The sequence below is a fragment of the Ixodes scapularis genome, unplaced genomic scaffold (genome assembly GCF_016920785.2).
Source record: "Ixodes scapularis isolate PalLabHiFi unplaced genomic scaffold, ASM1692078v2 PGA_scaffold0__279_contigs__length_252992795, whole genome shotgun sequence".
NCBI lineage: Eukaryota > Metazoa > Arthropoda > Arachnida > Ixodida > Ixodidae > Ixodes > Ixodes scapularis.
Window position 1 is genome coordinate 112,549,840 of NW_024609835.1, and position 24,149 is coordinate 112,573,988.

The 24,149-nt window shown below is 47.1% G+C and overlaps 1 protein-coding gene and 1 pseudogene across 1 annotated transcript; one reads left to right on the forward strand and one right to left on the reverse strand.

The window, feature by feature from the left end:
- The first annotated feature begins 1,919 nt into the window (after positions 1–1,919).
- On the forward strand, positions 1,920–6,500 carry LOC115313548. Its single transcript, XM_040207853.3, has 4 exons — positions 1,920–1,935; positions 2,516–2,690; positions 5,646–5,794; positions 6,307–6,500. The coding sequence occupies exons 1-4, from the start codon at positions 1,920–1,922 to the stop codon at positions 6,498–6,500; spliced, it is 534 nt and encodes a 177-aa protein (XP_040063787.1).
- Positions 6,482–9,046, reverse strand: LOC115313551 (annotated as a pseudogene).
- Positions 9,047–24,149: the final 15,103 nt, after the last annotated feature.

Below are 24,149 nucleotides of genomic sequence, written 5' to 3' on the forward strand. Positions count from 1 at the left end.
ACATGTTCTCTCATGAAAGACGCATTGGGCACTTCCTTTTGGCGACTCTTGTCCTCGTCCCAGATGCAGAGATCAGTAGCATGTATCACATTTATGCTTTTTATCATACAAAACTGCTGATGCACTTTTGTGTTGTCTCATTTTCCTTTAACTGCACTGTTACAGCTGCCACACCCTTTCTTTAATATTTCCAGGTTTGGGATAGGCAACGAGACGAGGATTTGACAGCCCTTGCGGGAAAGCCCGTGGATCTGTCAGGAGATGGACGATCTGACTCTTCGGGACACGGTGCGAAGTACATGACATACAGTTTCTACTCGCATCGATTGGGCAAGATTGTCCACACCGAACTGGTTCAAGTCAAGGAAGTAAGAACCCTCACAACAATAGGAAAAACAATTGGCTCAAAAAACACAGGAACAAGACAAAGATACAAAGTGTGCAATATTTTAGACCCCTTCCATAAAGTAATTCCTTCTTTTTGGTGTCCCGAAGTAAGTGCAAGCAGCAACATGGGAAAGGAAGGCTGCGCACGAGGAATTTCTTTCTTGAAATCGAAGAACGTCCTGATTTGCTCGTTCACGACTGACAGGCACTCGAGCATAAAGGCCTACATGAGAATACACCAGCCCGCAATCCTGCATCTGTTTGACGTGTGGCACGCTGTGAAAGGTGAATGCGAACATTGTCTTTCAATATAACAAAGACCAACCTGCAGCTCTGTCTTTTGCGTGTTCTATTTCGTACCCTAGAACCATCTGAGATATCGCTGTTGTGCTTATTACAAATTGTTTAAAAGCAATCTCCATTACCAACTGTTCTATTTGGTCTCTCCAAGTGAGCAGAGGAAGGATGAAATACCGGCACACCTCATAAAAAAACACTTTACAGAGAAGCGAATAAAACTGGCCATTCAACAGCCTCTGACAACAATAGACCCTTTCCGAAATTCAGTCTGGCCACTTTGATCACTATCATCACCATCTGAAAAATGGCATATGTGCCATACCAATGGCAGCTTTCTATTTACTGATGAAGGAACATGTTGAAGATACTCCTAAGCTGAGGATTCGAGGCCTATACATTCCAGACGTTAGCACGTTGCGAAACCGGAATTGAATGCAAGCGCTGCGTAAGTGTTCATTTCTCTAATTCAAGCCCAGTGAACCTGTTAGTGGCACAAAATCGACTTCGAAACCCCTTGACTTATAGAACTTTATCAAGGTCTCTGTCTGGGTTGGCGCTTCGTTCTGACTGGTTGCATCATTGTGGGAATCGACACTGGAAGAGATGATCCAGAAAAACCTGTATAGCGAAAAGTTTATTCTCGTCTGCCGTTGACATGCAAAAGTGACTGTGCCCGTTAAAATACTGCAGCCTACAAGTTTATTGCCGCCATTTGTATGGCAAAAGTTAAACCGCCATTTCAGCCACCAGATGGCACTGAACTTCGGAAAAGGTCTATTATCCTGCGACTAGCTGGAGTGTGAGGCTAGATCTTCTCTATTCCCCTCATGGCATGCGACTATTGCTGTAGCAATTCTCTCTGGGAATTCTCTCTGGGTAGAGCTTGCTTGCACTGCATGCAAAGTAGGGCATTCAGAGGTGGGGTGTTAACATCAAGCAAACATTTTTGTCCTGGAACTTATATCACTGCAGGGATCAGGAAGAAGTTGGCTGCAGGCAGCAAATGTGCAGGTTGCAAGGACCTAGCACCCTGGGTGAGCCCCGTGTGCAACCACTTGTGGTGGTGCGCAACTGCTAGCGGTGGCAAAGGTGAATTGCTGGCCGCAGCATGGTCGAGTGTCAAGAACCATGTCTGCAATATCCACACGGGCCATAGTCCGCTCTACCCACGGTGCCTAAACAAGGACGTTGGAGACAAACAGTGGATTGTGCCTGGTTTGTACCATATTATTATGCTAGATTTACATCGTAAGAGCTAAAAAAATATTAGTTATATACAAGATGCCGACTAGTGTGGAATCAAACTTAGTTATTTTACATGGGGAACATTGAAAATAAACTTCACAGATACGCAAAGTGTCTATTGCTTGGACTGCTGCTGTTGTGATGAAACGCAGCCTGATAAGACCATATGATTACTGTTGACTCAAGCATGCAGTAGCACTCGTGCCTCGCTGCTGACTTAAAGTTTTTCTGTGCCGTAGTCAAGCTACAATGCTTTCACTTTTAGCTTGGAGAAGCGGCTGATATGGGGAGCATCTGGGTTGGCTCCATGGACTTGGAAAAGTTACTTTTGCACACATCTACATTGTTTGGTTACGATTATAGGCCGAACACTAATTTTAAAGGAAAGCGTCCAAAGAAAGACGAGTTAACAGATATTTGTAAAATTATATTAGCTCTACACAGCCATGGACGTCTATGTGAATCTAATCGATAGCCCCCCAAAAACCAATTAAAACTGTTATGTTTTTTACTGTGGTTTGCTAAAAAATGTTTCAATGAACTCTAATCTACACTGTATTACTGAATGCTCCAATTTCCCCAGGTTCACCCGTTCACACGAAACTGAAGGCCATCGCAAATGCACCTTTGTTTGCAAAAGATGTGAAGCAGCTGTCTCCTAATGCACAAACCTATGGATTGGAATCATTCCACAACGTGCTGAATAATGGATTTGCACCCAAATCGACAGCATTCTCGTATGAAGGCATGGCTGCACGGTAAGGAAGCTATGTGTAAGGAGGGGACTGTACCAAGCCAAAACAACAGCACTCGCAGTTGAAGTTTCTTTGAGACCAGAAAAAACTTTTAGACAGACTCGCAAAGAGATTTTCTTACACCCTAGTTACATGGGCGATTTGAACTGTCGTTGAGTTCAATCACAGTTATCGGCCTAAACTATGATTGAACTAAACTGAACTGAGATGGTGCAACACGGCCCTCTAGAATCCAGTTGAAGCTAAAACGAAACTAGTCCTTGTGTTACGTGATCAGTCTAACTGTTGAAGTAATTTACTCGGAGACACACCTTTTATTTATTATAAGTATATCATACATTATGTTCAATACATCGTTGCTTTTTAGCGGAGTTTACACGAGTACCAAAACAGATTCAGGGCTAGGTTTCACATATTTTACGCTAGGTGGTGTAAGCTATCGCCCACTACGATGGGTGCACCCATTACTATTTGTCCACTAATACAGCTGGTCCCTCCTCCATCTGCGCTCGTTTGGTGGCTTTCCGGCTTGTCGGGATTGTTTTAGCGGCAGCTTTGACACCTAAACCTATTCCCTCCTGGATATTTTGCTGCTAAGATTCTTTCTAGACGCATTCTCCTGTATTCCGAAACAGTAAGTGCCTCGCAAACAATGGTCGGCGGCAGCAGTCCCGCGGACAAGCACCATTTTAACTTTGTTGGGGAAGTCCGTTCAGTCAAACTAAGGTAGGGGAGCCAAGTTGAACTTAAGGGGAGACACGGGTCTTAAAATGGTCAATAAACGCAAAATTTTACGTTTTTCAAAATTCACATATTTGGATTAATTGTAGTCTAAGGTACCTGCCTGCAAAGTTTCAATGTCGAATTCAATGTCTAAGCATGAAAAAAATGATATTTACAATGTCCCCGCAGAGCCCTAACACAGCGAGTTCAATGAAAACAAGTGGAACTTCGTGCCCCGCGCGTTTCGCGATCGCTCGTCGGATCGCGGCCATCTTGGTCTTGTTGGAAAGCCGCTTATTTTCCCCACGTCCCCATGCCATTCGTTATCGCGACAACATCGGGGAACGTCCGCATTCCGCGTGTTTCAAAGGCCCCAATTGCGATCGCTCATTGGCCGGCTAGCAAGGTGCCCGTACGTCAGAGCACGCGCGGCGCCTAGCGCCCCTGCTATTGGCCTAAACGTGCTCCTCCGCTCTTTTTCTCCTTTCCTCCTTTCCGTTCCCGCGCTGGCGAGAGGTGCGTCGTCTGCTCCTGGGCCCGTCTCCGCCCGTCTCCTCAGGCCTGTCTGCTTTGTTTCCTCCGTGGTAGAGCGCACGTTTTAGTTCCCGTTTGCGCGCTTGCGTTGAATATTGTTAGTTCGTTTTCCTACGAAGTCGCGCGTGTTTTGTTTTGTTTCGCTTCGAGTTCTCGAGATGCCGGACGACGCTCGGTTGAAATCGAGCACGCGGCAAGCGTTCGGAAGGAAGAGGAAGCGACCGTGGAACAAACAAGAAGCCGAAGCTGTCTGCTGCAAGTGCGCCACCGCGATCGGCACCGCTGGATGCCTTGGATCTTCCGGAAACATCAGCCGGAGACATCGCGACTCCATGCAGCAGCGGCAGTTTGTCGAGCTTTGCGAGCGCGGTTCGTGTCGACACCGCATACTACTCCACGGCCGAGCAGGCGCAACGAGTCGCACGATCGGACGAATGCAAGCGTGCGCTATCGGAAAAGTCGGCGACCCAGCGCAAATTCGACCTCGGCGTCACCACAGGAGGCCAGACGCGCGACGCTGGGACACAGTTCATTGTAGTGGACATGAAAGCTCTCAAAGCATGGAGAAGGACAATCTGCGTTTGCGTAAGGCCAACGCTGCCCACCAGAGCAGCAGCAATGCAAAGCAGAGGTTCTCCAGGCAACACCAAACTGGAACAGCTGGGGACTACAGTCCTGGACAGCTGTGAAGGGGCTCCCCTTTCAAGTGCTACACGTAGAAAGGCCCTTTTCAGGGCCAAACAAAATCTGCTTTCGGAACGTGCAACCCTTGGTGCCTCCTCCCGTTGTCCCTTATAGAGTCTACTCATTCTTTTATAACTTTATTTTACATTGCAGACATTATTTCTCAGTTTTATATTATTTTTAAAAGGTTCTTGTGAACGGATTGCAGAATTTTTCATCTCAATTTGTTCAGATAGAACTGTGCTTCATATTGCTGAACATTTTTGCATGGGATCCCTTACTCAATTTTATGCAATGAGTGTCAAAACTTCAACTGCAATTTTCTCAGCTTCGCATTTTTCGTCTACATGCCTAGCCTTACGGTTGTTTTCATGAGATTATTCTTCAAGGATTTCTATAAACTTTATACCGTTGAATTCAGAAAGAAGTGAACTGCAGGGTGATGCTATTTTTGTATGACAGTATGGGCCCGAAATTTTATTATTAGTGATAATGTGACCTTGTTAGGCTTTGTAAATAGTGTACTTGACCTAATTAGACTAGTTTTATACAATGATCTATCTTTACAAAAATATAAATAGCATCATCTTGCATGACAGGTCTTTAGCTACAAATCCATATCACTTATGCAAAAAAATTCGTATTAGAAAGTTCCTTAATGAGTCGTAAGAAATGACCTAATTAGGCTTCATTATTTTCTTCGTAACTCAAAAAGTAATTGAGATATTGCAGAACTAATTGGATATTTGAAAAGAGGAAGCCAAAACACATATACACACTGATTTTCATTATAATCCATTAATAAACAAAAAAGTCGATTTTAGAACCAGTGTCTTGCCTTAACTGTCATTAGCAGCTCAATGACAGTTGGCGCCGCCGTGTAACTCCGGCCGATTGCGTCGACTGTCGTTGACTCAAAGGCTGTTGAGAGCACCCGTGTAACTAGGGTATTGCACACTTTATTTAACACAAGGTGAAGACATGAGCAGCAATTAAACAGCCTCAATTATGTTCCAGAACAATGATCGCCATATTCCACTTTAACGAAAACAGTAGCCGCCTGCAAGCTGTCACGAACGAAGGGCAAGAGCAATGGCACATCAAATCGCCAAAAGCCCAAAAAGGTGCAACCACTGTGTACCCCCGGATGACCCCCGTGACTTTTGGTAAGTGTAGCTCATTACAATATAGAATTTACACTGCATATACAATTTCAACTGTATGAAAAGGTCACCACAACAATTATGGATGTACTATACTTCGCTCACCCCTAAGCTGAGACTGCAGTGGGAGCTACGTGCCCGCCGAACCAATCGACCGCCTTCCTCCTTTTCATCACCCGAGCCAGCTTTCTGAGCGCAGGTATGGGCGGGCCATAATGACGTGGCGAAAGAGGCGTATGACTGGTCCAACGAGGACGTAGCTTTCACCGCAGTCTCAGCAGAAGGGATGAATGGAGTATAGCCTACTTTATATGTTTCTGATGGCAAAAAAGCATGAAATGTTTCTAAAAAAATACAGCATTATCAAAATCAAGTGCTAATCACTGGCTGTGCGACAAAGTGCAATATTCAGAACGATTGAAAATTTGTGTCGTGACTTTAGAACACTTATGGTCAAATGACAGGAGCACTTTTCAAAGAAGCACTGGCCTACACTACCTTGTCTTGAATTTCAGAGTATGTGGACCGGCTACATGAGGAAGTCCTGGAACGGTGCAAGACGTATCCTACCTTCAAAGAGGCACTGGCCGAAAAGTCTCCAAAAGTTCCTCCGGCCTTTGTGAACCCAGTACCAAGGCCATCTAAGGAAGAACTGGTATCTGCGCACAGAAGAAAGTTCGCCAAGCCGTCCCTTGAGGGAGACGGCTAGACAAGGATGAACATGTCTCTGAGTGTTTATGTAGAGTGCGGTTTGGACAAAAGTGGAGCTTTCTGCCAAGCCATGAAAATCGTCTACATGGAGCAATGAGCACTCTTTTCCAATGTTCGTTCAGCCAATAAATTTATTCATTCATACAAAGCTTATTTACGAATGTTCTGGTACTTACAAGTTAGTAGCGGGGATACTTGAAACCGGTAGTGGTTTCAGAAGGGAATTCCTCTGTTATTCTGCAGACTACACATGCCGGCAGAATCATCCGGTTCCCTTTTCCAAGTCGTCTCCATAACCAGCGGACGAAGACTCGGTATGCAGTGTAGCGATAGCGTCTGCAGTAAAAGAAGCCGTTGTAGTGAAGACACACTTGAAATCAACAGAAAAAGGTTTCAGTTATTTTAGTCGCATTATACAGACAGAAAATCAAAGTGAATGTTCAAATTGCAATGTCCCTAGATTTTTGTTTTTAATTGAGCACTATGACTGATTCTTAGAATACTTGTCCCTAACAACTGAAGCTTTCAGCTGTCAGCAGCACTGTGACCCCTGCTTGCAGACCTCTCACAGAGAGCACAATATGCAAGTGTTGCACATGCCAATCTTCAACCGAGTGAGATTTGCTTGCTATGAAGTGCACACATTGCAGGACATGAAGCCTACTCTGAATGGTGTGGGAATTGAATCTGTTGCATGTCTCCACATTGACTTGGCATAGAAAAATGTTTTACACCGACCAAACATTGTCACGGATGGAAAAAAGGCTCGGGAAATGTGAAGTGAAAATAAAGGTTTAATTGGCGAACTTGTGCAAGTAAACAAAATAGAGAATGAGCGTCGGGATAGCAGAATAGCAGGTGGCGATTCGACGGCGTAAGAGCAGGTGAGAGCGTTCGGGGTGAGAATGAACGGGCACTTTCGAGAACAAAAATGCAGGACAAAATGTTAAGTTACATCCCGCGTAAGAATAAACGATAATCCTTGAAGTCCGTGGCTTTCCTAAGTTTGATTAGATGGTACAATATGGGAAGACAGCCATGGCACCTGTTTTACCTGTGAATATCGTCGTGCATAGGATACCCCAGACCCCTTAGCTCGAAGTAGAGGAGACGGAGAACAGGGATGTTGAGGCACAGCATGCTGAACTCCGGGTGCTCCGTGATGCACCCAGCTGGCTGAACCCGCGTAAGCGCCGTGCCCATCTCACGACAGCAGATGCACTCCCCCTCTGTGCCATTCTCGAGAATAACGCAGTTGTTGCAGCTGCATCTAAAAGATAACAGCAAGACTGTTGAGATCGCAATGGTCATCAACCTCATGTGAGACACATCACAAGAAGTGAGCTATAGTCTTTTGAAATAAAATTGAAACTAATACAAAAAAAAAAAAGCGAGCAGTGGTGTTTTAAAAAAGCTATGCAAATAATACCAAAAGAAGCATGCAGTGGTGTTTGAAAAGAATTTAATGCACCGTGGAAGGAACTTAGGAAATCGAATACTCTTTCGGCGTATAGACAATTCACAAATAATGCAACTTGTGTCTTTTTTGCAATCGAAAAAGGGCAGGCTCCATGCAAAACGTAGAAAGGGTAAAAGCACAGGCGAGCTGGTGAAGAACTTCCATCGAAAACCAAAAACACGGCAAAATAAAAAAAATAAAAAAAAACGGAGAAAACAACAAGTCTCAACACACATTGTTTTGTCCTTTTTTTTTTTGTGTGTGTTTTTGGTTTACGATGGAAATTCAAAACATAGCGTAAATTAACGCGTCTACCGCTGTTCGCAATTTTCTCGGCTTATCATGTGATTTGGTGACGGATGGAAATAGTATAGATTCAATAACAATAATATCTTTATTCCACCCACGAGGGTTGCGGTACCACAGAAAGGCTATTAGCCTGTACCTGAGGCCTGTGGTGCCGCAACAACGCTGCCTACACCATATAGTTTTACTCTTAATTTTAGGTGTGGGTATTTACAGATTCACCCGGCCAGGCCTTCCTGCTGTAATAACAATTCTCCTCAGCAAAATAAATGCAAGGAAGGGAAATTAAATTTATCTTTTCGCAGCTACCAATAAGTAGAAATAACCACTTGCTTTGCAGAGTGACGGCACGCACAAGCCATGTGGAGTATCAACATTGCAAGACGGAAGTAGGAGTGGCTGGCACATGCACTTTGTTTGATTAGCCTGATAATCATGACAGCGTAAAGAATGCCAATTATGAAGCAGCGGCAGCGCGACAAAATAGAAGCGGTACTCGTGCGCTCCGATCGACTACGACTATAATGATCATGTGCCTTAAAAACGATTACAATACGCTCTTCAAAGGGGACACCCGGGGAAGTCAGCAAGCGATACATCAACCATGAAATATGTGGCCCGTTGTTACAGCCTTACCATTCCGTGCTCCCGTAGCGGCATTGCGGCGGCGTCGACGAGTGGGGCGGGGAGTCGCTCTGAGGCGGCGACCAAGGAGTCGGTGGTAGGTCAGGGGCGCCCTCGTAAAGCGCCAATCCAGAGCTCTGCGTCCTTAGCAGCATCTCCCGTTCAGTCGGCGTGAGGTTGCTGAACGGGAGCTCAAACTCGTTTGCGAGCAAGCGCGTTTGCGAGCGCGGCGTTGTCGTCCCTTTCTTCCAGGTTTTCTTCACAGACCGCCGTGCACTATAGCGAACCACGGGAACCACACCGAGTGTGCACTAAATCCTACCGATGCCGACAGTGCTTCTTGACGTCACTTCTCTTTCCAGAGGCGAAAAAGGGAAGAAGTCTGAATGTTTGTTTCGGTTTCGCAAATTTACTTGCAGGTACAGAAATAAGTCACAAAGTTCTAGAAAAAATAGTGTGGCATGACAGGACCCCAATGCTTCCGAAAACACCTTATTTAAAAAAAAAATTAAATTGCCTTCATGGTCCCTTTAAGGGGAACGTGAGCTTTAAAAACTGAAAAATCGCGAAAAAGTTGATTTTTTGAAAACTATATTTTAGAAGCGAAGCCCCTTAGGGTCCAGCCTTGTCCGGCGTCCGTGCTCACATCAAATGCCATCCCATCTGTCTTCTTAAAAAAAAAAAATATCTGCGCAGTCGACAGGATTCGAACCTGTGTGGGGAGACCCCAATCGATTTCTAGTCCATCGCCTTAACCACTCGGCCACGACTGCGGGACGAGTAGGGGGCTCTGAGATGTGGTAGTAACTCAAGAGCTGGGGATGTCATGAATGAAATGTTGCATGTAGCCGCTCAACGTCTATACAGGAGGGTGCTGCGGTCAAATCTGTATATAATCGCGTTAAACTTTGCATGCATTGGCTTAATGTTTATAGACGAGAGGGCGCTGCAGTCAAATGCCTCAAATGCGTATATAACTACATTCCATACCACACATTCTCTTTCTGACATGGATGAAAACAAACGAAAAGCTCGGTATGCTGTGGCTCAGCGTCTACGCAGACAGCAAGCTGCTCCGGAGAGGATAAAAAAAAATCAGCACCATCAGCACTACCTATGAACAAAATCAGTGTCATCAGCACCACCAGACCACCAGAGCTTCGCCCCAATCAACATCATTCACCATGTGGAGATGCGGTCATTTTTTGGGGTTGTATATCGTCTAATCTACCAGCGAGGGTAGATTAGAACCTACCTGTGAGGGTAGAGCGCGAAAGAGCACACGGCTGTTATTGGCCGCAGCACGCATCCTCTCATTTTTCTTTCGTCACTGCCGGTCGCGTCGTCTATAATGGCAGTGCTCTCCTCGCTTGCCCCAAGCATTGTTAGCTCTACTTCGCATTTCGTCTTCTTTACGATCATTCCCGCTGAACTTTGAGCCGTTTCTTGTAGCCTGCCCATCCATTTTGTGACTGCACACAATGCGTAAAACAAAATATAAGACGGCGCGCGCGTTTGGTGTGCGAAAGCACTCCTTGAAACTGATCAGGATGGCGAAGTTGAAAGTTTCTGCACAGCGTGCTGTCAATGCTTACAGTAATAGATCTTCCGTGCCATCAGCTGTCACCACCGAGGATGAAGCCTCGCTGCGAGTATGCGTGGTGTCCCGAGCACATCAACCACAGCAGTTTCTTCCAAGATTGCGGGCTCCAGCGCTCGCCTGGCACCTACTGCGAGTAAAAGCGCATTGTCCACCGCCTATCTCGTGACAGATTTTCTGATGCGCGAAGAAATCGAAGTTGCCGCAAAACAATGTGAGACCATTCAAGCCGAACTTGGCGCTATGCCGGCGACCCAAAGGAAGCTTCAAGCCATGCAACCCGATCCCACACCTGCCACTGCTACGAGCAAAGGTGCGAAATTTTGCATCATTCAGATGGACGTTTTGAGCAACCTGCTCTCCTGCACAGTGTGCAATCATTGCTTGGGAACTGGGTTGACAGTACAAGAGGGCACCAAGCTGGGACTGGGCACCAAACTTGAGACTATATGCCCCCTTTGCGGCATTGTTGCAAGTTTCTGGAGTTCATCACGCCAACAAGACTCGATGGCCTTCAAAATCAACATCCGATCCATAATATCTATAAAGCAGATTGGAAAGGGGCAGACAGCTCTTAAAGTTTTTTGGACTGCCATGAATATCTCCCACAGAGGTCTCCACCACAAGACATTCCAGGAGCACCTGAAGAAGACCTTCAGAGAGCAAGAGGCTTTGTGCATGGATAAGCTTTACGCCGATTCAGCCGCTGCTATGAAGACAGCCTACAAGATGGATGCAAGCAAGGGCATCACTGTGATGTGCGAGGGAACATGACACAAACAAGGGTACACGTCCCACATCGGCGTTGGATCAGTGATCGAGTACCATACAGGCCTCATCTTGGATGCCGTGGTTTTATCCAACTTGTGCCCTGGATGCCATTTAGGACCCAAGCCCGGAGATGAAGCATATAGCAGCTGGCACATGCATCACATCTGCCAGAAGAACACAGACACGAAATCTGGAAGGATGGAGGTCGACGCAGCCCTGATACTTTTCAACCAGTCCCTCTCAAAGGACAACCTGCATTACACAACACTAGTCTCCGACAGGGATAGCAGGACCTTCTCTGCACTCGTGGAAGAGAATGTCTACGGGCTAGTACCTATTGTGAAGGAAGAGTGCCTCAATCACATTCAGAAGAGGATGGGGACGGCACTGCACAACACCATCCAAAAGAGTGACAACCCGTTCAGCAAAGGAAGGCTGACAAAGGCCGTCGTCGACAAGCTCACTGATTGCTACGGCTGGGCCCCACAAAACAACTCAAAGGACGTGGCTGCGATGCAGCGTGCAAATGGCCACATAATGTCATGTCAACTGACCAGGGACCCCACCATGAACTTTGCCTTGAGGGAGCTCAATCCTGGTGCCGGCATAGAGCTGCCGAGGCAAAGAGCAAGCCACAGCCCCAGACTATGTCTACGTCGCTGCAGCTATGCTGCCCGTCCACCAACGTCTATCACAGGCTTCTCTTCTCCAACACTGCTTGGGGGCAAAGACAGTGTAAACTCTTATAACTTGAGAATGAATAATCACAGCCTCATGAAACTTTGCAGTTAGTCTTATGTTAGTGCTATGAACATGTCCTAAAATTTTCATTCAGGTATTTCTATAATTAGAAGGAAAGTTAGTCAGTAAGCATTTTGGGGGATCCATGAACACAACTCCTGATAGTGCGCTGCCTCTAAACCACTGTGTGAACAGTTCTAAACGACAGCTAATTTCTCTGCTAGTGAACATAAGCTCCAACAAGGGACCTTTCGTATTGCTGCATCAGTTTTGGTAACAGCCTCGTTTGTCGCAGCAACATGTGCGTGCCCTGCCATGGAATATCTTATGTTTCCTCACATTCTTCACAAAATATTCATGCTATTAGTCACTGTTGTCTTCGACTCGCATTCGCCACCATACGCCACCTGCACTGTGCAATGAATGTCGACACCCTTCCACCATTAGGAACCAGATCACCGCTCACTGACCCACCTTCAAATGATTCAAAATCACACAGGTCATGTTGTCAGTGGTGCCTAACGCATACTAAACATGCGAGAAGAATGAAAGCTTGTTCACTTTTACTTTGATCTGCACTTATCATGATAATTGCAACATAATCTATCGGGCTCCTTGTGCACCTATCTATGTGATGCTGCACATACGGGTTTCATTTGATCATAGTGTATATCGGATCCATAGTAGTAGCTCAATAGCCAACTAATATCACATATATATAATAAATTCCATATATTCGTTTTTCTAGGCTTGCAGTGCCAACCTGAAGATTCTTAACTTCGACGTCACCTTTCCTGGATCCATTCATGACCCTTTTGTGTGGCGAGCATCTTTGCTAAAGGAGGAGTTTCAAAGGGAAACCTGGTGAAAGAAAATGGGTGCTTGCTTGGTAAGTAGTTTGCTTCTTTTCACATGAATTGATTTCTGAGTAAGTTCTGCTTAATAGGTGACATAACAAATCCACAATCATATTTAATATTTAGTGAAAACAGCAGCTCCCCAAATTTGTTTTTGGTTACTAGCTCCCACCATAGCTAGGCAGGTGTTCTTGTGGCAGTGTGTAGTCTGGCCATCTAACATCTTTATCTACAAGCTACCAGATAACCAGCACTGGTTGACAAGAGGAAGGAAAAACTGGCAATAGTTGATAAACTTTGTTGAACCATAACTTGAAAAACGGCAAATGCTACAGCTCCAGCGAGCCATTCGGTGTTTGAGTGCTGCACGAGCATATTATCAGAGTGCCCTTGTCCAGTGAGGAGCTGCCACAAGCTTCGCAATGCAGCTCTGATCAGCTCATAGGGAATGCAGCCCTTGTCTTTTGCTAGGTAATGGTGAAGTGGGGTATAGCCCACGTTTACTTCAGTGAGTCAAAAACACAGGGTTAACATAATTTTTCGTGACTTTAGCTACAGAATCTCAGGAATTTCTGAGCCTTGGAAGATATTGTATATTTTTAACAGAGAATGTGTTTATACACTGGTTTGCATGAAAACACTGTCACGTTTCAGCTTTACGTTCGACCGACACAGAAAATCAGTTTGCATGCTGCATGTATAGGTTGGTGCTCAGCACCAAGGACAGACGGGCATGATTGTAGACAAGGCTCGAACTGGTTGTGCCGGCCGATGTTCTATTTATTAAAGGGGAGGTGCAACGATTCTAAGATTACAAGAATCTGCATCTCATCATTTTTATGTTGTTTATCACGTCCCGAAGGATGGAGAAAACATCCCCTTCATTAAAAAAATGTTGAGATTCAGCTGCATGATTGCAAATCAAAAGTCAAGCTTTTTCCCCCACCTGCAACCGCGAGTGGCAGCCGAAGAAACTATGGCGAGAAGATTCCCTGACCTCGCTCAGCCCTAAGCTGCAGCACAACGCCCGCTAATCTCAGCAGAGAGAGAAAGAGGAAGCGTCCTCCGAGAGAGCACACGGGAGCCTACACGGTACCCCTAATTACGTCACTAAGAATGAGACCAGGTGGAACCCTGAAGACTGAGAGTGAGTTGAGGGGTGCCAGAAATGCCAATATTTATCTTTCTTTTACACAACAACTAGGACACGCAGGCAAAATCAGTTTTCTGTTCTTTACTTTAGAAGTGCCAGAGGGCAACCTCCATAAATTTTTGACCGAAGTCCAAAAACCGTTGCACCCCTCCTTTAATATGAAAGCCTTATGTCTCATCATCCAGTCGACCTTCAAAGTCCTTGAGCGAAAACACGTCGACGACATGAAGAGTATGAAAGCGTGTCGGCGACACGAAAGGTATGAGAACACGTCAACGACACAAAAGGTACCAGAAACCGCGGTTTTTACTGGACCACCAGATGGCGTTACTGGTGCCAGAATCGGCGGAGGCGCACGCGCAACACCAACCCAGCGGAAGAGAAGGACACTCTAGCTCGGGCAGCGGTGAAGAGTGGGCATGCGACATGCCACGAGATTATCGGCGCCAAAAGAGCATTGTCAGAGAGCGCGCTGTTCTTTCGCCTTCAAGTCGTCTTAGGGATAACTTAAGAGATCCTTTGAATTTTTGGTCACATGCTGCAGGGTGAATGCGCGCCTGCAGGCTATGATGTCGCTAGGCCAATTGCCGATACATCCCCCACTTGGCTAGACCCACTTGGTCTTGAATCTTCTGGGGAGGTGCATACCTCATTTGCAAATTGCCTGTGGTGAGGCTTGTTGACCCTGACCGCCTGCCCAGGGATGAACGTAGTTTGCTCGGCAGCACGCCTTCTGTCTTAATCAGTTTTCATATGGTCTTGACATTGTCTGACTGTTTGTGGAAGATTGTTTTGTACTATGGACCTTGGAAGGTGTGGTTCGAGAAATGGATGCCCCGTAAAATGAAGACGAGTGCGGTGGTTCCTGCCGTGGAGCAAGAATGCAGGAGTCCCTCCTGTCGCAGCATGATGAGTGCTACTGTACATTTCCAAGTATTCCGTGATGGCTTCTGAGAGGCTACGTCGCTGTGCTACAGCCAAGGGAATGGTGGACTTCAAGACGCAGTTAAAGCGTTACACCTGTCCATTCGCTTGAGGATGGTACAGATGCCTTAATGTGACGGATATTGCGAGTCTTCATGAATTCTGCAAATTCTGTTAAGATAAACTGGGAACTGTACCGGTGACTATCTCCTCCGGTAGCCCCTCTCATGCGATAACCAGCTTTAGAAGGTCTGTTACAGATGCAGTCGTGACGTTGTGGACACCAATGACCTCCGGTCACTTGCTGTGGTAGTCCACGAGTTAGAAAAAAAGGTTTGTTGGGCGGAGCATGTTCAAACGGACTGACGATGTCCGTGCCTAACTTCATCTAAGGACAAGATGGAAAGTCAACTGGCTGTAACGGTGCTTAGTATGCCTTCGCTGGTTTGTCCTTAGACTAACAGATTGTGCGATGTTGTACATAGCTAGATGTGGAGAGATACATGAGGCCACCAGTAGAGCTTTTTGATGAGGCCTGTGGTCCTCAAGATCCCTTGATGAGTTTCACGAGCTATCTCTAGACCTGGTCACGCAGACTGGTCGGCGCAACTATCTTTACTGCTTGAAACAGCAACTTATCCACCCGGGAGAGCTGTTCTCAGACTGCGAAGCATAGTTTGAACCCTGGAAGCAGCTTGTCTTCAGCTGGCCATGTCAACGAGATGTACTGCATGACTTGTGGCAGAACAGGGTCGCGAGCTGTGGCATCTTGAAAGTCTCGCTGGTTCAGCGAAGCGCAGACAATAGAGACCACCTCCTCTAGAAACTTCGTGCCGTTTTCGGTCTCCTTGACAGGCAGACAGGACAGTGCATCTGCAAGTGTTGTCATCTCCCTTGAGGTACTCCATCAGAAAGTTTTAGTTGAACAGGCAGGCTGTCCAACGGCTGATGCGTAGCAGTCAAACTTCGGTGCCCTGCGTGAACATGAGGGTGACGGGTGCCTGATGGTCGGTGCAGATGGTGAACTGGCTTCCCCAGAGGCAGGTATGCCACTTCTTCCTGGACCACAGGATTGCCAAGACCTCCTTCTCTTCCACAGAGAACCTCCGCTAGGTGTCCGTCAAGGAACGGCTTGCAAAGGCCACAGGCTTGAGCTTCTGCCCATGCTGTTGTTGCAGAACCGATTCGAGGCCGTAGGTTGAAGCGTCTGCCGACACGACAACTGGCAGAGTCGGGTCAAACATCGTCAGGATGGGTGCCTCTTGGAGAGCAATCTTGACCTTCTAGAAGCATCTCTCAACATCAAGCGCCCAGGAAAAAAGAGTTGCCCTAGCACGATGAACGATGCATCGTCCCAACCAGTCTCGCAGTGTGGAACAAACTTGCTGTAATATTCCACTAAACTAAGGAATGTCTTGAGTTGCAACGGATCAGACGGCACAGGAAAGTTCAAAACGGCTTCTATCTTGGACGGATAGGGCGCTACGCCTTCCGCGGATAGACTATAGCCAAGGAAAGACAACATTGGGACTCTGAAAACTGCCTTTAGCTTCAACTTCATTCCAGCAGACTTGATCCTTCGAAGAACCTCGTCATGTTCTTGAGGTGACGACCCGTAGACGCTCACGTCGTTCAGGTAGAACTGTACGCCGGGGCAGTCCTTGAGGATCCGGGACCATACCGTATTTATTCGAATCTAGGCCGATGTTTTTTTTTTAAATATTGATACATCAAACTCTAGGGTCGGCTTAGATTCAAGGATTTTGAAACACGCGCCAATTTCCAAGTAAAGTTGAAGAAAGTGGCACGCAGCTAGTGCCAACTAGAAAAGAAAGTATTGTAGCCATTACTAGCCGAGCCAGTAGTCACTTAAGTACACGGACGGTGCCGCCATTTTGACCTGCCTTGGTAGTGGCCTGTGTGCAGCGTGGCGTTTTCTTTTTATCAATAGCGCAATGGCACCAAACAAGCGGTGCCATTATTGTTCCGCTTTTAAAAGAAAAGTTGTTTTAGCTGCGGAGTTGTCGTCAAACGTTCAAGCCGGGCGGGATTTCAGAATGGATGAAAACAATATCCGTCGTTGGAGGAGGCAACGGGAGAAGATATTTGCGTGCGCCACAACGAGGATGGTGGGCAAGGTAGCTGCAGCGTGGGACGACATGCGTGCGCTCCTTCAAAAAGTGCAGCATATCAAATGCGCTTGATGGTACTGAGGATAGCGCACTGTTTGAAGATGACGGTGATAAACAAGTCAGCGACGAGGCTAGCAGCGACGATGACTCAGAATGAGCATGGCATCTTCATCTTCAATAAATATCTTCTTTTTGTGAATGAGGTCCTCGCCTTTCGTTCAACCTACATTCGAGGTAAGCTCTTTTTCTTTTTTTTCTGACTTCGGACTTTCCGGGGTCGCCTTAGAGTCGGGGCAAGCCTAGATTCGAATAAATACAGTAGCTTGCTGGAATGCAGCCAGTGTGGAGACTGGGCCGAAAAAAACTTACTTGAAGCGAAACAAACCCTCGTGTGATAAACGTTGTGAGGTCTCGACTCTTGGGGTCAAGTCGCAGTTGATGATAGGCAGATGCAAAATCAAGTTTGGAGAAATAGGATGCTCCCTTGAGCGAGTTCAAGAGCTCCTCAATATGCGGGAGCAAAAACAAGTCAATCACGACTGCTCAGTTGGGAGAACAAAAATCTTGGCACATGCGGATGCCACAATCTCTCTTCTTCCCGACTACGATTGGCAAGACCCACTCAGAAGTGCTGACACACTTGATCAAACCCCGACATTCGAGCCTCTGGATTTTGGCCACAACGGACTTGCCCAACGTAAACGGTAAACGACAAAACTTTGCCTGAAGAGGCAGAACGTGTGTCTGGTTTATGACCAGACCCAACTCGGGCGAAAAAAGCTCTTTAAACTCGCTCACCGACGGTGTGCAACGGTCGCGGTGAGGTACAGGCAGCCGCCAGATCCCTGCAATTGACGCATGGTCGCCAGAAGCGTCCGACAAACGTTGGTCTGTGGGCACAGTTGACGACAAAGTGCCAAAGGCACTCAAAAGAATGAGAGGGTGGACTTGAGTTTGCCGTGGACAGTGGCTGCGGGACCTCAGCCTCCGTTACATGTCCCGGGACGGTTGTTCCGGGAGCAGCCGCGTCAATTTGGAAACATTTTAGCAGTACGCCCAACAAGATCAATTTGAGGTCATGCACCATGTAAACTCCAAGTAGGGAACAAACTTTGCACAAACCGCAGAACATGAATGTCGCAAAGCGATCGTTAAACACGTTTGCGTGGAAGCAGCCCAAAACAGGAATGTAGCCCATCAGGTAATGCACCAAAGTGCGCAGCAGTTTCAATAACATGATGCGGGCATTCCAGTTGATGCGGTTAAAACTTGCATTTGACAGAAGTGATACCTCGGCATCGGTGTCGATGAGCATGGAGAGAGGAAAGCCGTTCACCTCCACATCAGCCGTGAAGCTTTGACGTCGAGGACTAGGTCGTCGCTCTGGGCGGCCTTTGGGCGACCCCATGGTGTCAACACTGGGCAGAAACTCGTCATCGTCATCATCATCATCTGGGAATGTGACGACCCTTGAACGGAAGTCCGCTTCTAATCAGCCTTCTCTCATCGACGTTGGCAGTGGCAGATGAAGGCACCCCACCCAGCAGGAAGGGCCAGCGCTGGTCACAATCGCCCCTCGCATGACTGCGGCACATGTTGGCGAAGTCTCCCATGTGACCACGAGAAGCACGTAGCCCCAGATGCAGGGCATTCCTCTCGTGCATGGTACCGCCGAACGCAGAAAGGGCAGCCACCGTCGCGGACAAGAGGGCGCACTCCCGGGGGAGGGTCACGTAAGCGCGGAATGACCGACAGGCAAGAAGGAACTCGAGACTCTTGACGCAGCGGGGAAGAAGGACAAGGAGGACACTCGCACCTCATAGAAGAAGACCAGGGTGCCGGTCGGCCATGTTTGTTTTCCTGGCAGCCTAGCAGGCGACGCAAGCGGCCATGTTGGTCAGAGTCTACTGCGTGCGCCGTGTTCAAATTCGAATGTAACAACAATCGTCGAAAAAGATCGCAATCGAGAGACGTCCGCTCGAACTGCTGCGGCAGCTGCACAGCACACTCGAGGCTAGGTGCATTAGCTCCGCCGGACTCTCTGATTAAACGATCCTGCCCCTCCGTGTTGCGGATTCCCGAAATTAACATCTCCGTGACGTGGAGCTCCCGCAGAACGAAGCTAGTCATCTGAGCACCCCAAGATAATCGAGGACAGTCTCCCCTGGAGCCTGTACTCTCGTGATGAACTTTCTTCGCTCAACTATGACATTTTGAGCTAAAGCGAAAGGGGAGTCCAAAGCGTACAACAAAACCTGAACCTCATCCTGCGCCGTGCTAACGGCCGGACCCACCAAAGCAAATGCATCAACGACGCAAATTTTCTCCTCGCAAAGGAATGACAACAAAATCGCCCTTTTACCCTCTAGTGGAAAACTGTCAGCGTCTGTCGCCTCGAAGTACAGTGCAGTCCGCTTATTACAATACCACTTATAACAATGTATCGGTTATAACGATCGAATTTTATAGAACCATAAATTTTTGCATTGGCTCTATGTAAAAATAAACCATATATAGCAATGCACTTTTGCTTGGCATATCGGATACAATGATAATAAATGGCCGCATAGAAGGTATTTCCTACGAGAATTCAACAGAAAATGAGACAAAAATTGTGAAATTTACCGAAGAAACGTCTGAGATCAGTGGACGTGATCATCGCCGATGGGCCCCAACTATCCGCGAGTAGGCGCTGCGCGCAGCCTGATATCCTCAGTGTTATCATCATCATCATAACAGTGACTATAATGCCTGTTCCTTCTCCCTTCCCGCATTAAGGATTGACACACTCCACAATCTGAAAGATGGCTCCGACGAAGCGGATGGCTATTTCCATGGTGGTGAAACAACAAACCTTATGTGGCTTGCGACAAGGATTCAAGGTCGAAAGCCCCATTTGAGAGCATGAACTCTTCTTCCAGTCGACGATATCGACCTTTCTGAAATCCAGGAACGCCATGCTGAAGAAGGCTAAAACCAGGGGCTTTGACGACCAGCGGAAAAGGCTTAGGAACCTTTGTACAACGATGTTGAGGAGGCCCTGTACCAGTGGTTTCTCACAATCCGGAACGAGAACATGCCACTCAGTGGACCAATTCTTGCAGCAAAAGCGAAAAGGCTTGTCTTCCTTCTCAGACAAGGGGGGACTTCTTGGACGGTCACATCCCCGCAGTCCCATCCCCACAGTCACGTCGCCACGTCACGTCCCCGATTCTTTCTCAGACGCGGGAACGTGATCGCACTGTGGGAGCACATCACAGCATCAGAATAAAACACAGGCGGAGCTATGTTATTGGAGTATTTGAGTGCTGACGGTGATACTGCTTCCTGTGAGGAGACGAACGAAGAAGCGATCGTCGAAGAACTGTGACAATGACAGTAGTTTCCCTCCAATGCCCACTCAAGGTGCCTTGCTCTCGATTCAGTCCCTGATCGATTTTGTCAACCCCAAAGGACTGCCGTCAGCATACGCACAGCAACTGGACGCGATGCACACCGCGATAGTCAAGCTCCAGCTGCCGGACAAACAAGCAGAGATCTTAGATTTTGTTGAGCATGCCCAACACCATTTCATTGCATGCTTGCTTATGACCCTGCAATGAAACTTTGTTTTATTGCAGCTCTTCTACGATGTGATTCAGGGAACACTGGAATGTAACCAGCATGGGGAACTATTTGGAGCCTTTTTTTCAAGGTCAGTTCAGATACAACATCAGTTATAACGATCTGATTTTAAGCATTTAATAATATTGACATAAGTGGATTGCATTGTAGTTCAAGAAGCCTCACTTCCCCATGAGCCAAAGCATTACCACTCGCCGGGTGTGGGAAGGAAATCGGGGGGGGGGGGGGGGGGGTACACAGAATGGACGCCATTTTTGAACACAACGGAAAAGATGGCGCTGTTCTTTGTGACAACCGACAGCACACAGCTTCGATTTCTATTGCCTTGGTTAGTAGGCTTTCGTGTGAAAAACTGGGCCACTTCAACAGGGTATGCGAGTCAACCCCAGTGGAAAACACACACCCAAAGTGCCTTTGGTGGGTCACAGTTACAAAGAGAACAAAGGGACTGCCCCACAGAGGGACCTGACATCCGGAACAGTCACGGACCCCAAAGTCCCTCGAAAAGACCGGTGCGACTTATTTCACTTTAAAGCTTTCTGACCCGGTGAAGGACACCACTGGCAATTGCCAGTCCGTGAAGGAGGGAGCGAATACCCCTTTACGCTCCGTACATAACTAATGGTGCAACACCAACAAACGAAAAACAGGAAGCTCCAAAATATTGATGAAAATACGACGCCCGCCGAGGCCCAATTTGGCGAAACGCGTATTCAAGTGGAAAAAATGCATTGCGATGAAACGGAGAAGCTGCCGGGGTCCAATTTGGCACGCTAACTCCGTGCTCAAAACATGGTGTCGCCGAGACAAAGACAATGCAGCACCGGCTACAAAGCCTAACAGGACTAACAACAGCAGATTCCAAATCTGAAAAAAAAAAAAAAAAATCCCATCCTTGTTTGCCAGAATGTTGCAATTTGAAAAGGAAGAACCCGCAACATAAGAGTAGAAGAGGCGCAGAGCCCGTGCAGAGCCCACGCAGACCTGCAGGAAGCAAAGACGAGCTTGCATGCCGAAGACGGTGGTAGCCGGCAAAGCTCAAAAACAGTGCCGGAAAGAAAGGACGACTGAGTCAGTTGAAAGTTCAAGCCGCACTGTTTTACTCAACGGTCGCAAGCATGGAACTGCGCTCCCTGGGGCCGGCTAACCTGTTGCCATGAGAGCCAGCTGTGGTTCGTGGCGCCATCTCAGTAGTGTAGATCACTAAACAAAAAAACTGAAATACTACACCCAACTACTTTCACAACAGTCGCAACAGCTACGATCGGGCTTAACGTGTACACTGTAGACTGGCTCTATTCAAGCCTAGCCACTTTCACAACTAATGGCCACAACGGCCGAGAGCTGAGGGATAAAGCTTGATCCACATGCACACAAAAAGATTTACTCAAAAACAAATAGGAGTGCTCTTGAACTATGTACAGGGGTAACATGACAAACCTTGTGGATTGTCCTCAGGGTCAGCAAAGCATCAGCCAATGTGCGGCCAGCAACTGACATGGTTGGCCCAGAAGGTTGGTCCATCAGCCACAAGGTCGATGTGGCCCCCAGGGTCATTTTCCTCAAAGTGCCGAAGTCCGGGGAACCTGCAAAACCCGCCTGCGATCCCCTCTACTTCGTCACAAGCAAAGCCCAGCCAGGCGTAGGTGCGCCTAGCCGACTCAGAAGAGAATGCCCCCAACCGTTTCTTCAAAGTGGACACTTCCCGCAAGAATAGCTGACCTACTTTTCAGAATAAAAAGCCAGTTCCCCCCCCCCCCCCCCCCCCCCCCCATTGTTCGATTTTATCATTTTCAGAGTTGTGAGCGGGACTGGTGGAACCGTTGTGCGGGCAGACCTGCCAACCCTACAACGCTGAAAATACTACTGGGGATGCCAAAAAGCACTACAATTGTGCGAAGAAATACGAAATCTTTAGTTTACCATTTTTTGTTTGGTGAATATGAAAGAAACACCATCGGACACCGGATCAGATGATCCTTGTAACTCTGATATTTGTGATCCCTCAGGGAATAATGGCACAGATGCACTGGAAAAAAAACAAAAAAAACATTGACACTTTTTTGACAAATGTGTGCAACTGCAAAAAAAAAAGAAGTACAAATAAGTCAGTGCTCAAAAAACATGGAACTTCACCTTCTGTACATCAGGATTACGCAATCTTATTATAGTAAACGCATATGTACTTTCCCAGGTTCTCTTCGTTGATCCACGGTCATTTTTTCGTGTAAAAAATCGGCCAATCAACCAAATGTGACTACCAAAAGAGACACGGCGTGACGTTTTGAAGCACCAACATATTTCGCGCACTCACTAAACTCTGGCTGCAGATCTTGCATGAAGCTAAAAACCTTATACTACTAGCCCACACTCTAATTTTTTTTTTTTTTATAGGACCAGGAATTTGGCACACTGAGCCCGATCACAGGAAGGACACAGATGTCCCGCGAAGGACAACCCAAGACCTCTTTTGTTGCATGTTGAGCCCCGGAAGAGGGCAATCATTAAGAGGTCACACAGTGTCGAACCTTGCAACGCACTCTCTCCCCTCCCCCCTTCCCCACCCTCCTTCCACCCATCTCGAGGCGACCCTAAAAAACTTACCAATTTCGGTTAAACAGAATTTTAGAGAATGGATTCGGCTTACTTTTATCGGTTTAAACCAGAAACGCCGAACCTAAACCTGACCTCTTTCGGTTAAAACCAAATTTCCGAAAAAGAATTCGGCATACTTTTATTGATTTTAATCGGTGTAAACCGAAAACTCTGAACCCTACCTATACATTGTCTGGTACATACACTTTATTATTTGAGTAGGTTCCCTTTATTCCTTTTGGTAGTAGTAAACGTTACAGATTGAGCTAGCGCAGGTACCTGCCAGCTCCGCAGTAGTTTGTTGGCTATGCAATTGGGCTCACAACATCTCCATCAGCCTTCATGATGGTCATGCATGGTGTCAAAAGCTTTTAATAGTTCACGCGACTGTCTTAGTGGGTGCAAAAGCTGACGTTTCTTCGGTCGATCAAAAGCGAATTCTGACGTTCTATGGGCAAAAACTTACAATGCGGCATCCGCAATAATAATCAAACTCTCAACCGAACTGAATCGCGGGAGCGAAGCCCGTTAAGATTACGAGTCAATTCTTATCGCAGCGAATTCAAGCGACGGACATAAACATGTTTCTTCGTTTATTTGTCTGCTTCAACGCTACAACTGCAGCGCCTTGGATGCCTCACCAGCGACAGATGCCATTTTGTTTCGAATCCACCGACGTCACGTCATCGTCGCATCGCAACTGGTTGCCGCTTCACGGTTTGCGAAGGCGGTTGTGAGAAATCGGTTCCCAAGAGTTTGGCAAAAACGCGCCCCCAACCACTCCATCTCTCCAGCTTCGCAGTTGATAACGTACGGATCCACGTTCTGGTTGCGGATCAGCTTCCAGTGCAAACGCACCAT

What these genes read in the sequence shown, in the direction of transcription:
- LOC115313548 (XM_040207853.3), top strand. An exon ending in TATGAAGGCATGGCTGCACG is followed by an intron (nt 2,691 to 5,645) that starts GTAAGGAAGCTA and finishes ATTATGTTCCAG; the next exon opens with AACAATGATCGCCATATTCC. An exon ending in GATGACCCCCGTGACTTTTG is followed by an intron (nt 5,795 to 6,306) that starts GTAAGTGTAGCT and finishes CTTGAATTTCAG; the next exon opens with AGTATGTGGACCGGCTACAT.